This window comes from Equus quagga, chromosome 19, assembly GCF_021613505.1.
Source record: "Equus quagga isolate Etosha38 chromosome 19, UCLA_HA_Equagga_1.0, whole genome shotgun sequence".
Classification (NCBI taxonomy): Eukaryota; Metazoa; Chordata; class Mammalia; order Perissodactyla; family Equidae; genus Equus; species Equus quagga.
The window spans coordinates 42,904,276-42,921,722 of NC_060285.1; the positions used below are offsets into that span (position 1 = coordinate 42,904,276).

General features: G+C 35.8%; 1 protein-coding gene across 1 annotated transcript in view; it reads left to right on the forward strand.

Moving 5' to 3' along the window:
* The window catches only part of KCNC2 (potassium voltage-gated channel subfamily C member 2), a 185,599-nt gene extending 168,503 nt beyond the window's left edge, over nt 1-17,096 (forward strand). Inside the window, exons 2-4 of the mRNA XM_046646734.1 lie at nt 8,785-9,712; nt 11,823-11,987; nt 16,960-17,096. Coding sequence (XP_046502690.1) covers nt 8,785-9,712; nt 11,823-11,987; nt 16,960-17,096 — 1,230 coding nt within the window. The remainder of the gene's footprint in view (nt 1-8,784; nt 9,713-11,822; nt 11,988-16,959) is intronic.
* The last annotated feature ends 351 nt before the right edge of the window (nt 17,097-17,447 follow it).

Genomic DNA, 17,447 nt, shown 5'->3' on the forward strand with positions numbered 1-17,447 from the left:
TGTGATACCACATATTATGTATCCTCTGGAAAACTCCCCTGTGAACTGGTGAGACAACAAGAATGAAAAAGGCAAAAAATAGTTTAATATTGTTACAAAACTAATTTTGATTTTATAGGCCCAAGAAAAGGTCTCAGGACTACTATGAGTCTCCAGGTCACGCTTTGATAGCTGTGGATCTAGTTAAATTGCTAAGCCAAGCAACATTAAGGTCGACCCTACTGGATTTCCAATTACATAGCAAATCAACCCCTCCTGATTTTAAATATGGCTTTTCTTTGTCTTGTAATGAAACTACAAGTTACACAGGGCCTTTTGCTTTATGGATAGTAGAAAATTTGCCTCTGCCCTCTGGGAAGAATTTGCAACTATTTTCAAGAGAGTCCAAGACCTTCAAGCAACAGAGGAACTGAGACTCTAACATCCTTTATCCACATACCTTCTGGGGTAATATCCACTGAACAAAATGATCTTGAGGAAGAGGAAATGCAAAGCCCTAATTTAAAACGTGCTGGGGAAGGGCCAGCTCCATTGGAGTTATGCCCGGGCCTGGAAGACTCTCAGGACTTGGCTACCACGAATATGGTCATGTTTTTAGAAGGATTACTGAGCAAGCAGATATGGAAAGAGACAATAATATTTGAGATTGAAGCTTGGGACACCGTGTGGTATACAGGGATCTGGGGCAGCAGAGGTGGCCTGCGGGGTAGAGAGGCAGGCACGGCCCTATGCAGAGTGTATTTTAACCACAGTGCCATAGTGTTGAAGAAAGAAACAGATTTACCAGAGTTAGTGGATCTTTGGCAGGTGTTTGTAAGCTAGTCACTTCTCTTCATCTCCCTCACTTTCAACTAAGTAAAACCAAGGATTCTTGGATAATTCATTTTGGAAAGTGATTGTTAGCCTCAAGAAAGATATCCTGGGACTCATGGTATATGGGCTTAAAAATGCGACCCCTAGGTAATCTTAGATCATGGTGGTGTAGGTTATATCATTCTAAAACAAATTAAATCATTTAAAAAATACATTTAAAACAAGTTAATATATGTTAAAGATGGAAATTTTGGGAAGAAGGTTTTCAATAATTGGAATTTAAATATTACAATTCATGTTTATTTTGTGAAATGACTATTTATAACCTATTATCATTCTTATGACTGAAAAGTATAGAATTTTTCTTCAGTCTAATGCAACAACTATAGAAATTATTTTCATGAAATAAGTTAATTACACAAGCACTTTAAATTTCACCCAGTGACTTAGAGAAGTAAAATGATACTGTGTATTCATACTTGATGACTTTTAATTCTAGTTGCCTAACTTTGAACACCATAATTCACTGTGTTAATGCTAATATTACTTATAGGGCTCCCTTGCCTGTATCCTGGAAAATTACACTTGTGTGTGAGTGAATAGTCCGTGACTGGAAACAAACTAAAATTTCAGTGAAATCAGTCTGTGACAGAGGACAAAAAATGTAGAGAAAATAGTGTATATTTATATTGGATAAAAGTATCAAAATATTTGGTGAAAGATATTTATCAGGGGCCACATAAGCCTTAGTGGCCAAAAGTAACATTTGGGTATATTTGCTTAATTTGAGGAATCTAAATCTTATACTGCTTTATATCTATTCCTATACCCATCTTTATAATATACTCATGCCTATGTATAATCTATACATATGTAATACATATCTATCCATACATATAAACACATTTCATATGTGATTATAGATATAAAACATATAGCATATGTTATAAACATACACATGATTATAGACAGTTACCTGTAGTTTAATCTGCTTCACTTTCTTCCCTGACTTCTGAATTCAGTAATCATGTACGTATATGGTACTGAGGAAAGTTCAGCTCTCGTCAATCTAATTCAGTACTGTAAATGCAGTAAAGTTTGTGGAACTGCTTTTGAATGGTAAAACTTGGATGAAGAAAAGTTGATTTTCCCAGCCTCAGAAGGCACTGAAGTAATTCTTAACTCTGCGTGGAACCAGCAGACTCTGGGCTCTAGCTGTCCCTGCTTGGCTGGCCCTTGAGGACAGACTTACTACTGAAAGAGACTTTTTCTCTCTCTAGAGTCCACAGTTCTGCACAGACTCTGCATATTATTGTGCCACAGCCAACTTGAATGTTTCATTGGAGATCGTTCCATATCAGTCCGTAGTGAGACACTTCATTCTCTGTAATGCTATATTATGGACATACCAGCAACTCATGAACATTCACATTTTTCTATTTTCTTTTTTTGTATAAAGAATGCTGCGGTGAATGTTCTTCTGAATCTATCCTTGGTTTTTGTATAAATATTTTACCAGAATAAATTTCTAAAACTGGAAATTTTGGGCCAGGAGGCCCTATGAGCTCTGATATTTCAATATTGGGAGTCCCTGCTCTTCTCATGTCTTTATTTCATTGTTTAAGAGAGAAAAGCAGAATAGGCATAATAGGAATGAAGCATTCCCATTTGGAAAACATATAATGTCCTTGGAATACAAACTAAAAATAGATGTATTTCATGTGGCATTGTAAAAGCTGAAATTCCTTAGCATATATTTTAGGTAGCTTGTCTTAAAATCTCCCTTGATGTTAATTTCTAAGTATTAAATTATCTCATTAACTTTAATTAAAAAAATAGAGGTGAGTTTAGTTTTTCTTGAAGTTCTTCCCCCTTTAAGGTTTGCAATATAGGCCGAGATCCTTTAAAATATTCTATTTTGGGGCCAATAGAATTTTTACATAGCAAATAAACATACTTTTAAAATTTGTTCCTTTACTAATTTCACAAGTACTGCGCACATACTTCTTGCTTTCGGTCAGTCCCTGTTCTTTAATATCTGGGGGTAGATAAGTCTACCCCCAGATAGATTAGTTAAAGTCCCTCTCTTTGAACAATTTGTGGACATGTGGCATTAGTAACAAAACTGTGTGAAAACTGCTACAGTATCAGTGATCCTGAGCTAGGGGAGCGCAGAGAAGTGTCACTTAGTCTGTTCCTCATTGTGTTTTGAAAGTTCTGTCACTTTTGCGTTAGTTATCGAGTTCAGTTATATTTATTTTAATGCTAACAGGAAGGACAAAATGAGGAAACATAGAAATATACCACATTCCCTCCCCTTTCTCTCTGCCTATTATACATACCTGGATATCTACTTGAATGTTTATATTGAGGTAGATTGACATAATACCTTCCATTGCAGAACCTGGACTCTGAGGACTTCCTTCCCATGGTTGCTAGTTCAAGAAAAAAAAATATATTGCCACTCTATACAGCTAAGCATGGATACTGGGCTCATGGAGAAGAGGTGGCTACTCATTGGACCTACAAGCCAATATTTTAGGAGGATTTTTCCATTTGAAAATGCCTGGAATGATACATCAGTTCTTTGGATTCAGCCAACATGACACACCTTGTCTGGAAAGAGTTCTAACATTTTAATTATTTAAAATGACACTTTATTTTCATTTAATGTCTGTGGGACATTTTGGTCTTATCACAGGGGAAAAGGAAGAGGGAGCTAGCTATGTGATTCTCTTCCCCAGCTCCCTTCTAAGACACAAACTCCATTAACAGAATGAATGAAGCTACTATTGGCAACGTTTGGACCAATGGACCGGTTCAATTTGCTTCTGCTGTAAATTGGGCTTTTTTGCTTCAATATTCATAATTTATTATTTCATTTCTATTGTTTCCTTGTTTTTCACATCATCTTTATTCCCACTTCAATGTGGTCTACCTTATTATTTTGTTCATTTATTCATTCTTTTTTAAATTTTTCCATCTGTTTATCCACCCAGGCATACTAAATGCTAACTACTGTGCCAGAAGCAGAAGACACAAAAAGGAAAATGACATCATTCTAGTCCTTAAAGAGTTCCCAGTTCAGTGAAGGGGAAAGACAAATAAGTAAAACCTTCCTTTTTCCTCCTTACTTTCCTTTTAAATTTCTTTTTCTTAAATATTATTCCATCTATCCTTATATTTATCCATTTCAGCTCAACTCAGTGAGTCAGAAACAAAGGAAGACACTTTCTATATCCAAAGCTCTTAGAATTAAGTTCAGAGAAGTACACAAATTCCTTGCTAGTGTAGTGCAGCTGTTGCCTCTGGATAATTCCAGGTCTTCGAGCCTTCTGGGGTCACTCTTTCATTAGATACTCCAACTAAGCTCCTAATACACTGAGTTCCTATTCTTCATTCCATGGGAAGCGCTGTCTCTCTCAACATCTCCAAGGACTTCCATCGGGGCTAAATTTCTCCTGATTACCTTTTACTTTTATGCATTACTCTCCTATGTTTTTGAAACTCCCTGTGTGTCTTGCCTCCCGTGGTTGACTGCTCCTCCCTTGTCCCTCCATGGCCTGGTACCTCACTACTCAAAGCACCATCAACACCAAACTGCTTTATACACAGCCTTTTGCTGAAAGCATAACAGAGCAAGCATCGTCTTAAAACTTCATATTCTCCACTGGTTTCCCAAAGTTCTGCTGCTGCACCTCTGGAGGGATTTCTTGCTTGTCTGTCCTCACATAATGGGCCTTTACTCCTTCTCCTTAGAAACCTTTCCCATTTCCTTCTCTTCAGAATTCAACTTCCTTCCAGCTTACTAACTCTCAAGCTGACAGAGGCCAACTTCCAAGTGCCTACCATGTTTTATGAAGGAGACCTTGATTCTCTCTTACAGTCCTCTCATTCTAGGCCCTACCTGGTGTCCTTAGCTTTTACAAATAAAAAATTGCCTATTTAGCTGGGGTTTTTTTTAAGCAAATAATCACCTACTTCTGAGATGAATGTTGTCTCCAGGATGCCAAAGTTTGTTTCCTTTTTTAACACTATTTTTATTTTTTATATTATGTTATTATCACACTCCAGCAGATTTACAAAGTACTTAAGAGCTAAAGATATACTAAGTTATACAAATTACGATGAAGAATAATACAAATACAAAATTGTGATGTGTTTCTTTAAATAATGTTGATAAAAATATTGATAAATACAAGCTCCAAATGACTTATAAAAACAGGCAGACAACTTTTGGTTTCTAAACTTTGTGTCTTAGAATTGTACATATTTAGAGGCTGCTCAGTTGCTTTGTTTGCTCACAGGCATTTGTGTAGATGCCAGAATTATGTCACAACAGACACAGACAAAAGCACAAATACTCCATTACTTGGGAGGTAGTGAAATATTCTTATTAATGTTGAAGAAGATTCTTTTAAGAATCTACAAATGCTTGTAATTTAAAAACTGCTTCAATTCATTTACTGTTGAATTGTCAACCTTGCACTGGAGTAGTGCTTTTCAAACTTTAGCGTGCACAGCAACCACCCAGGAAGATAAGAAGTGCAGATTCCTCTCCCTACACAAGAGAATCTGTGTCTGATGTCTGATATGGGGAAAGCAATTCCCATTTGTATAGGCTCCCCAAGTACAGTCTAATAAATGTGATCTTTAGACCACACTCCTTTTCTAGGAATATAGGTGGGTAATTTAAATGGTTTCCAAGTACAAGAAGATTCACGTTACTTAAATTCCAACCACTAAGTGTGGTATCTTAGGACTCTGTTGACCTTTGCTGATAACATAACAGCTCGTTTAATGAACATAAACATCAGGTTCTAAAGTTCCTATGGAGGTAATAATTATATTTTTAAGAAGTATACTTAAATAAATATAATAATGATTTCTAATATTTGCACAGTGCTTTAAATCAAAAACCACTTTAATATGTATCTTTTATTTTCACTTCACCTCAAACAGTGGGGCTGGTACAATAATTTAAGATGAGTAAATTCTATAGGTCTCCCAACTGGTCAACAAGTCCGAAGGAGTGCCACCAGCAATCAAACTGCTCTGACGTCACGTTACAGCCTCATTTTAAAACCCAGGTAATATTTTTGATTAACTTATGGTTCTTCAGAGAAAGAGGTTAACCTTTAAAAAGCCAGGGTCTCTGTGCTAGGTTGGGATTTATTCATCACAGTTTGTGAAAAAGATTTGGAAAACCTACTGTTCCTGTGGTGCTACAGTCAAGGCATCCTCGAGGAAGTGAGACTGAAAAGCCCAGACATGGTCACCGCGTCCTGCTGTGTGAGGCACCAGCCTCCCCTTTCCGTCAGGGTAACCTTCCCTCACACCCTGAACTATAGTCTATTGACATTTTATCAGAGGTTTCTGTGACCCATGAGTTTAAATAAATCCCTTTTTTGATCCTTTCAAAGCATCTTTTTTTTCCTTCATTGAATTTATCACAGTTATAATTACATAATTTTCCTGCAGTTAATTATTTAATGTCTGTATCCCTGGTAGAATGTGGGTTCCTTTCTCAAAGTCAGGAGTTGTGTTTTGTTAACTGCTGTTAAATTAAGACCCCAGCTCTGTGGCCTGGCATAGAAAGGCAAGTATACACATTTGTTGAATGACGGAAGGAAGGGTTGGAAAATGTCTGATTGGAATAGGTCCCAGTGTGTTTTATTATCAAGCATCAAAGTACACTAGAAAACTGTCTTTGTTGCATGGAGGTGGTCAGGCAAGCTAGGGCTAGTTTTGAAAGAGCCATGTTGAGAAGTTCCACTCAATTCACTACATGAATGTAGATGGAGACTTCAAGACTGACAAGGTAGCTGAAAATATGTTGGCTAAGGAATACTAGAAGCATAAGATGAAACTGCAGTTTAACTGCCTTATGTTCTCTAACTGCCTGGTAGATAGAATTTGTGCGCTAAAACTCTTGACAGCCTCAAATTCTGGAGACTAGGTGGGGATGGTAGAGAGTGTGGGGAGTGGTTGAGGGGAGTTAATAAGTACACACTGGCAGGGCTTTAACAACAAAGGAAGATTTCAGGGGAAATCAGAAACAAATGTGACTCTTAAGTCTACAGATAAAATTATGATTAGATTAAGAAGTAATGTATAAATTAAAAATAACTGATTCTTCCTCCAAAAGATGTTGCCTATTAAAGGGTCTATATGGTCTTAGTGATACTGTTACAACAACTAGTTGCTTTAAAAAGAATTGTATATTTATTTGTATGAATGGAAAGCTGAGTGAAAAAACATCCTAATATCTTTCAACATGTCTGAGAAAACTAATGGTCTACTTACAATACGAAAACAAAGGGAAATTGCAAGATGTGCATGAGTAAGTAAGTCAAAGCCCTGAGAATGAGATGCCTTCTAATTCTATATGAATAATGTACTAACTGGCCCACTGCATAGAAACAGTTCCATAGTTTGGGGTGGTTCTTTAAGGCAGATGGTCACAGTTCTAAGATTTTTTTAGTCCTCTTGTATATCCCTTATAAATTGGTGGGTTGAAACTCAACTAACTTAAAAAGGAGGTGGTCTCAATCTTTTCTTGAAACCTAGATCTTCTCAATGGCTTGGCTGAGGAATAGAAAATGGAGGACAGCTTTGAGTTTTGTCATACCCTATTATTTCTGAATAAGGGCCTCACTCCACTTGACTGATGACATTCTACTCCTGAATAATTCATTTGTTTAGACATTCAAAGAACAGTCTATTGGTGCTCAATAAGCATGCTAAATCCGACAGCATTATCAGAGGGCAGTGGGAATCTGCCAACTTCTTTGAATGCCTCTAGAACTGGCTATGACAGTGCCATTCACTCAAACAGTTGGGTTTCAAGTTTTCAGACGTTCAATATTAAGAAGTATGTGAACTCAACATAAAGAAATGTTTTCAACGTATTTGCATTTTACATTTGAGAGTCTGGTAGTTAAGGGAACAGAGTCTGGGGCTAAACTTGTCTGGTTAGTGTCTCTGGTCCATCGTTTTGAATCTATGACTTTGGAAAAGTGACTTACACTCTCTCTGCCTAATAATCTGGAACGGTAAAGTGGGGTAGTAGTAGTGTGGTTATGACGATCACTCTGAGTTAATTATGTTAATTGCCTTTAAGAGTGTTTGGTGCTAGTAAGAACTATATGTAATTGAGAGTTTTTATTATTCAGTATTAGTAGGTGTATGTATTCATATATTATTGACTGAAGAAATGAAAAAGAGTTGAATTAAAAAAAACCCCTACAACTTTATAACATGTTATTTCTGGTGTTTGGAGTTCTTTTTCAGGAGAGGAAGAAATTGTCTTTTAATTTGTTCCGTGTTTCTCTGTCTTCAGTCTTGTTGCCTCTCTACCTCTTTAGATTTGCTCTTTTGGACAAGACGCCCCCTTAAGTTGATACAATTTAAATGGAAACATGTCTCAAAGATTTTTTCTTTTGTATTCATACCTCATGACAACCTGAACATTATATTTATAAATGGAAACCTACAGTTAAATTTGAGTGGCTTCTGAATTTCTAGCCAGTGTGGACTGCGCCTTATATATATGGGTGTAAAACTTGATCTAATACATGAAGATTTCTAGGATTGTAACAGTATCTGCAGCCATTGTTTAAATTTTATTATTTTTTTCAGTCTTTTGCCCTTTAACATTCTTTTGGAGTGATTTTTCTGCTCTCTTCACAGGTATATTTTCTTACAAAGAGTCAAGAAATTATTTTCCAATGTAAAGCAAAACTTGTTTTCTATATAAGATGAAAACTAAACTTGAAACACATTACATGTGCAACTCTAATTAATGCTACCTACACATCTCGTCTTTCACTCGAGTGATATCCTAAGTGAAATCTTTAAATATGGTTTTATTCTTTTTCATCCACAGGGATTGATGCTTGTAGATTTGGATCAAAGTATACTGTGGTTCAGATCACTCTCTCTGTTTCTTTTTTTATTTTTTTCCTACAGTTTATTGCTTTTGCTTCCTTATTCTTCATCCTGGTTTCAATCACAACCTTTTGCCTGGAGACACATGAAGCTTTCAATATTGTTAAAAACAAGACAGAACCAGTCATCAACGGCACAAGTGTTGTTCTACAGTATGAAATCGAAACGGATCCTGCCTTGACATATGTAGAAGGAGTGTGTGTGGTATGGTTTACTTTTGAATTTTTAGTCCGTATTGTTTTTTCCCCCAATAAACTTGAATTCATCAAAAATCTCTTGAATATCATTGACTTTGTGGCCATCCTACCTTTCTACTTGGAGGTGGGACTCAGTGGGCTCTCATCCAAAGCTGCTAAAGACGTACTTGGCTTCCTCAGGGTGGTAAGGTTTGTGAGGATCCTGAGAATCTTCAAGCTCACCCGCCATTTTGTAGGTCTGAGGGTGCTTGGACATACTCTTCGAGCTAGTACTAATGAATTTTTGCTGCTGATAATCTTCCTGGCTCTGGGAGTTTTGATATTTGCTACTATGATCTACTATGCCGAGAGGGTAGGAGCTCAACCCAACGACCCTTCAGCTAGTGAGCACACGCAGTTCAAAAACATTCCTATTGGGTTCTGGTGGGCTGTGGTGACCATGACCACCTTGGGCTATGGGGACATGTACCCCCAGACATGGTCAGGGATGCTGGTGGGAGCCCTGTGTGCTCTGGCTGGAGTGTTGACAATAGCCATGCCGGTGCCTGTCATTGTCAACAATTTTGGAATGTACTACTCCTTGGCAATGGCAAAGCAGAAACTTCCAAGAAAAAGAAAGAAGCACATTCCTCCTGTCCCTCAGGCAAGCTCACCTACTTTTTGCAAGACAGAAGTAAACATGGCCTGCAATAGCACACAGGGTGACATGTGTCTGGGCAAAGACAATCAGCTTCTGGAACATAACAGATCAGGTAAGGCACAACTTCATTGCATGCTGTTAAATTCTTTATAGACCAGTATGTCCCTTAGGTAGAAGGCAACCGTTTTCATTTTCTTCAAAAGTTCATGAGTTTTCAGTTCTCCCCCCTCACAGAATATGTTTGTGTCAGGCTTGTAGACAGCTAGACTGTAGTTTTTCTAAATGAATTCCAAGTAGAAGTCTACATAGCTGGTCTATAGAGTTTTCCTGCTTTAGTGGGAATGCCCTTTGCTGATGGTGCCAATATTTTCTTTTGCCTATTTGTTGCTTTTGTGCCAATGTTTCTTTGTTTCCCTGCATGATGTGATGGTATGATATTGGACATTTTTCGTTCTTCATCCTCAAAATGTTGATCTTCATATCATTTGGCTTGGTGTGTTTGTCTCAGTTTTATCTCTGCCACATGGGGCAGTGTGTCTCAACCTAAGTCTCAAGAAGCAGTTATTTAAGAAGAATGGATGTTTATGTTTCAAAGGCCTAAACACCAAAGAGGTGATGTGGAAAATAGCCCTTTTGATAACAAAAATCTTCCCTAGTAATATTCTGGAGGATTGATTAAATTTTCATTATTCTTAAATTAGGTAGGGTATTCAATATAATTCTTTTGGATTGGGCAAGGTGCTATGTAATATAATCAACTCACCATCATTCTGGGGATAGATGATATGCTTTGGCTAATCAATAGCAAGGTTGAATTTCTCTGTAGATTTCCATTTTATGCACTATGCGTGGGGCTCTCTTCCCTCCCAGAAGTGAAATTTGGGTGACTTACTGCTTGAGACTAGCTGAATCCCTGCTCCTGTTCGTTGCTGTAGATAACCTAGAGTAGATTGACTATAAATTGATATTCACTTTGCTGAAGTGATAGTCAGTAGTGTCATCTCTAGTCTGTTATGCCTGGTACACATGAAATATTTTGTAGATTAAACAATTAGCTTCTAGCCCACCATGAAAATTTAGGATATATGCATTCCCTGTAATTTAGATATATTTGATCTTTTTCTTGTAGAAAAGTGATTTATGATAATCCCATGTAAATAATTTTGCATAATTTAGAAATAACACCAAGTAAACAAAACAAGCAAACAAACAAACACGAAAGATATTTTCATAGGTTTCCTCCTTAAATTCCATAATATTTTACAGAGTGAGTGGAAAAAAATTTGTGGCTGGACATGAACTGCTTTTTAAAGATTTTATTCACAATCCTTATGTTCAGTTAGTAGGTTGTTCTGCAAATTCTGTCAATGTATGTCTGAAACCCTTTATGCCAAGAATGTCTTTATGAAATGTGTTTAGCTGGTGTTGCTGGACTCTTCAGGCCGTTCTCAGAGTACCTGTGCAGAGCCCATATGAAGGGCACAGAAAAGGAGGACACACTCTCAGCCTAGGCAAAGATTGTGAAAATAAGCTAGTATCGAGGCGGGTAGGATGTGGACGTCTGTGGCAAGTGTAAAGTAACCAGTTGTTTCAAGGGCATTTGGAGAAGTTGATCTTTTTCCATTGTTATGCTCAAAAATATTTTTGTCACTTCAAAATGGAGAAGGAGGACACAAAGTTTGTGAGCTTTGGGATTATTTTATTAATTATCCTATTAATTTATAAATTTTATTTTAATAAAATTTGTTTTATTAATTTGGGAATAATTACTTTCAGAAAACAATAAAAGCATGTCTTTTAAAGAACTACAATGACAAGTATTTACTTAGGAGTTTCTCCTTAAATAGGCTCCACTTTTAAAGATTCCTATTCACAGCAACTAAATAGCATGTCAAAAATTGTAAGACACTAATTTGTGTGCTACTTCATTATCATGCTTATTTTGAATTCATATTGGTTTTGTGAAAGTCAATTTCCTATTAGATAGAATCCAAAATGGAATTAAAATTTCCTAAAGAACATTTCTCCCCTTTTTAATACATTTCCATTTTGCTCCATGTAAATTTCTGTAATGAGTGATGAAAATTCTTCTTCTTCTCATGACGTGATTATTGTGTTTTGTATATGGAGTGACTGTACTATGGACATTCGGTGTAAACTCTCTGTCCTGTCTCATTTCCTCGTCCATCACTGTCTGTCAATGGGCATGGTGCTGTGACCAGTGTTATCAGGTGACGACAGTACAGGAAGTGAGCCGCCGTTATCACCCCCAGAAAGGCTCCCCATGAGACGCTCTAGTACCAGAGACAAAAACAGAAGAGGGGAAACATGTTTCCTACTGGCGACAGGTGATTACACGTGTGCTTCTGATGGAGGGATCAGGCAAGGTAGGCATGCATTTAATCAGATCCTAACAGGTGACTTAGCTCAAATTAAGTGTTGCAAGTACATGGAGTGATGTAAAATACTCTTCCATCAATTTCTAAGAAAGACTGCACGTAGGGCTCCTCTCTCCTCATCACATCTTCTCTCATTATAAACATTTAAAAATACATATCATAACAGCCTACTTGATTGTCGGAAAGGCATTTCACTCTTCTCTCTTTTTTTAGTTTTTTGGTTTCCCATTTGTCTATGGGCAGGACTGTAATGGAGTATTTAAAAATTAGGTCACTCTTCTAATTATTTTAATGTAATGTATTCAGCCTTCTTTAAAAGTTATCTTTTTTCCTACAAAGAGTAAAACTCACTATTGACTCTATGTGTATATTTGATAAGCAATTGATGATTATAAAACAATAATAAGCCTTTTTCAAAGTAAAGCATTGAACATACTCTATTTAAGTCTCTTATCCAGTATTTGGGCAATTTCCCCCAGTGGTTTATCTGAATGTCAGAAGGTTTACAAGGGTCCAAGATCCTCCACTGTAAAGAATGGTATATCCAATCACTGAAAGGCCACTTATGTGCTTACAAAACGTACTTACGGAATTTCCCTTCCAGGCAATAATAATAATTTTAAGTTGATCACTATTTTTCAATCTACACTAAACAGTGCCTGGCACATAGAAGATAATCAAAAATATTTGTTGAATGAATAAATGTTACTGAGTAGGCATCTTGGTTAAGGAAAATAACAGAACACTGAAGCTCCCCTCCTTCACGTGGTCCCGTCTTCCTAGGTTGTGCCACCATCTATGACTATTTCTCAGGTGCTGTTTATTGTTTCTGCTTTTGATTTTTTCTTTGAGTAAATTTTGCAGATCAGGACAATTGGCTCTTTTTCCTCCTCCTTAAGAAATAGGAGACACTTCTAACCTACCTTTGTCACAATGTTGGCCTGCTCTTTGCTTCCCTCCTGCTTTGATAATTCCAATTGCTTTATTGCTATGGCTGTTTTCCCCCTGTTTATTGACAGAATAGAGAAAGAACTCTAATAATTTCTTATGCACTTGAATGAATTTGAATGAAAAGCCACTCCAAAACTTTCACATTAGTGCAAGTGCATTTTAAAAATATTGTGCTTATTTGCTATTCACTGCAGTTTCTCCCTATTGAATACTTTACCATGTTGAGCCTCAAATATTCGTTTTGTGCTTCTGTCTGTCTTTGAAATATCTCTTTACACATGTTGTACTTCTCTTTCATTCCTTCTGAACACTTTATATTGTCCTTTCTGTCTCCCTGCTTTTGAGTATCAAAAGGGATGACAAAGGACTCTTCTTTTGTTTATTCAGTGTGTGATATTTTAAATACTTCATTCCATTTATTTCCATTCTGTGCATCTGTTGCTTGCATCAAAATGTGCTTCAATTATCTGAATAGGTTTGTTTCATTGTTTCCTTTTTTACATTTAAATATTATGTATTAGAACAATTTTAAATATTTTATGAAGATAGTTTATATCCTATCATACTATCAAGTATCAATACTTGAGCAAAATATGTGTTCATATATTAAATAATGATAATAATACCTTACATAGAACATAATATTTAAGTGCATTGCATACCTTAACTCACTATACATGTATATACGCATATATGTGTATATATGTATATATATGTATTTATATGTAATATGCGGTTCAATTTACATATGTTATGAGTATCATTCAATAAAGTATCACATGCAACATCTAAACTAAGGTTATGTGTTTAATAACTTAGCTAGAATTTTCTTCTTCCATGTTAGACAATATTTTGAATTTTAAACTGTCAAATGAGACACATATGAAAAAGACACTGCAAGTTTAAAATACTGTGTTAATATAGAGTTTTTCTGTAAAATGGCAAAGTTTCATGAGCAAAGCAATTAATAAGATATTTAGTTTGTGTGGAAAAGTTATACATGCAATTTTAGTTCACAAATATAAATTCTCTTTATCAATGAGAATGTCTTTGAGACTTAATTAATACCTTTTTATTTTTCATCATTTCTCACCATAATCAACTTCTTTGTCATTCTTGCTTAATTCCTTTGCAGCTTTGTGTTTTTTCTCCTAGGTCTGGCAACAATTCTGGCTAGCTTCACTTGCTCTTCTTAGTGTGTTATCTTGTCCTGTCTATCAGAAGTTCATTCATTTCTTCTTCTGCTTCCTTTTATGTAGGTTGTAGATGTCTCCTATTACTTCTACTCAGATGTTTATTTCCCATGTGATCCCTTCTTCTACCTTTCAAGTTGGTCTCTCTACTGATTTGATTTTGGAGTTATGAAAATTCTCCTCTATATAGATGAAAAGAAACGACTGGATTCCAATTGAATTCTTTTTCAATCAACAAATATAAATATAGATGGGCATACGTTAAGAAATCTTATAGATTTCCTGAAAGAGTGAACTCTCAATCCTTACAACTCGTGTTTTTATTTATGCAATAGTTTTTAGGAAATCATATTACATAAACAAAAACATTCCCATTGATAGTATATGGAAGGCAGTTTCAATATTGCCTGAAATAAGTATATGCTCTTAAAAACTGTATAAAACGTACACCATGTATTTTGATGTTAATTGAAGCTAGGTTCAATATTGTTTATTCTCATGAATTATGTTTTCAGCTATTCCATTCAGTAAAATTTTGATTAGACAAAATTTATCAAATTTTCTAATTAGAAATGAACCTGCAGAATGAACAAAACTATATTTCTGTGAATAACTTATAATTTTGCTAATTAAGTACTTGTTACTAAATTAGAAGGGAAACTTTTTCAAATGGACACAAATTATAGTTATTAAAAATAGAGGACCTATAAAGAATGGATAATATTTATGCTAAAAAGTATAATTCACATAAATAACTGAACATTTAGAATGGCAACCAAGATTTACATATAACTAGCATGATTAATATAAGACTGTCAAACATATTTTTACCTTTTTGGAGGTCCTGTAGAAAGCTTGGAGATTGTAGGGGAAAAGATGTAAATTTTTGTAAGGATGAGTTATAGGTATTAACAACCTCTTTGGCTCATGCATATTCACCAGTTTGCTTTTAATCAAAACCAATCAATGTTTAATAGTCCAGTTTACGTTTTTAGGTTACACAGTCAACTTGGATAAATTATTCTTTCTACAGTTCTCAAAGTTAGATTTCCAATTGCATTACAGAAGAGCAGTAATAACTAGCCCTCCAGGCATGGGAAGGTCCCAGTGTAAGGATAAATGATCTGCAAGTCTTTTTAAATTATTTAAGACATCTTCCCATTAACTATTTCATCATCCACCCAAATAGAATGAAATATATACCACTTTCCATGTTTTATAGCTCAGAATACTAACAAAACACCTTGGCAGATAAATCTCACATTACCAGAAATTATGTCCTACAGAACTTTGCCGTAGTTAACAGATGGCATAAATTTCCATCTACAAAACCTCGAAGAAAACATCTAGTCTGCTGACAGTTTGTATGTGTGTACATGGGGAGGGGTTCCTATTAGTCCAGCCTTACCTCGTCATAGAGCTATTATTGCAATCCATGCCCATATATGTCCTGGGCACTCAAAAATCAAATAATCACTAAATCACTTAAATCACTTCTCCACTTCCAGTAAAAGAAAGAGAGATAGCAATGGCTTCCTCCCCAGAAGTTCCATGAAAATATAAAGTTACGGAAAGAAGTAGCTGGGGAGGAACACGAGGAAACACGAAAGGCCCATTTTCTTTCTTAGACGGTCGTCAAGCACACCGAGGGCTAATCAGGGCCCAAGGAGTGTGCCATAAGTCTAAGGGAGACAAGAAGTTCACTGGAATTCCATCTAATTACTCAGCTTTGGCTGCCCAACAGAATTTCATTTTCCTGCTCTGCAACACTTTGTCAATGGAGCCGTCAGAACATTTATTTCCTAAGCTGTATAATAGGACTGCTTTTCACTCAATAGTTCCCCGCTTTTTTAGGCTGTTCACTTCTAACTTTACACTATGTGCTCCCCACTTCATTTAACTGCCTCTGATATTTTCTTTAAAAAACACTACAATATGTGAATCTTTCCAAAGGTGACCTTGATGGGGTATGGCTTGAGTAGCTAAGACAAGCCATTGGTTTAAAGTTTGTGAGAAGGATCTTTTATTCTGTAATGTCATGACTATCATGAACAAAAGATTAGAATGCAAGATAACAGAAAGAAAAGGTGAATTAGGATCAAATTGTTTTCAATTCCTGGCAGAGGGGGAGTCAGCTGAAAACTGAAAATCATGTAATCAAGTTCAGACTTTAATTCACTGAAATTATGATTCAATTTATATTTCACTCATCTTCTTTTTTTTTTTTTTTACTTTTTTATCCAAGGAATTAGAAATGGGCATTCATTCCACATCATCTAGGTAATGGCATGAAATGCCATTATTTAAGAATCATCCTTTTGACCCTATAAAGCTGGAAGATTAAATATGCTGGAAAAAGACTTGTCCACCTAAAGTTAAGCATGCTTTACTAGTTTAGTAAATAAAAACAAAATGAGAAGAGAAAAAGTAGCTCATTTTTTTTTTCAGGAACCTATTCTGAAATTTAAAAATGTTAGCCAAGTTTGTATCTTACTTAAGTTTCTTTGCCTAATTCTTAAAAGATTTCTGGTATTGTGTATGTGAAAATTGCATCAATACAAACTATAATCTAGCAAAGAATAGATTTTGAAGTATTGCAACTGTAATTTGTGATGACTGGTTTAATCTTTTGGGAATGACAGTTACAGAGAGCTTCATATTTTTTGAGTTATAAATTGTCTCAATACTGAATTCTTTGTAAACAAATTCTTCCTGGAGCTCAAAAATAACACTTTTGATTACCCTGCATGGTATTGTTTGTCTGTGTCTATTTTCTGGTTGAATTCAACTGATGTCTGTGCATTTTCTCATGAAAGGATATGAAAAATCCCGAAGCTTAAACAACATAGCGGGCTTGGCAGGCAATGCTCTGAGGCTCTCTCCAGTAACATCACCCTACAACTCTCCTTGTCCTCTGAGGCGCTCTCGATCTCCCATTCCATCCATCTTGTAAACCAAACTGTATCTGCCAGCTAAATTGTGTTAATTCAACTACTGTTTACCCCATGATGGAAATAATTAAATGTAGAGTTACCCCAGCCTCCTTTAATACAGTATAAATCTTGCATGATACTACTATTTGAAGTCAGAATGCCATTTTGGGTAGCTAACACATCTTATCCTGGCTTTCAAGGTTATCTAAAGTAGTGCTACTACTTCTCTGTATAAATTGTCCTGATCTCCTTTTGCAATAAAATGGCAGATAGTATCAGAGATTGGCTGGTTCACTAATACATAAACATATCTTCAGGGAGATACATTTAAAACAGTGTGCTTCCAAATGCTGACCACTTCATTGGACCTT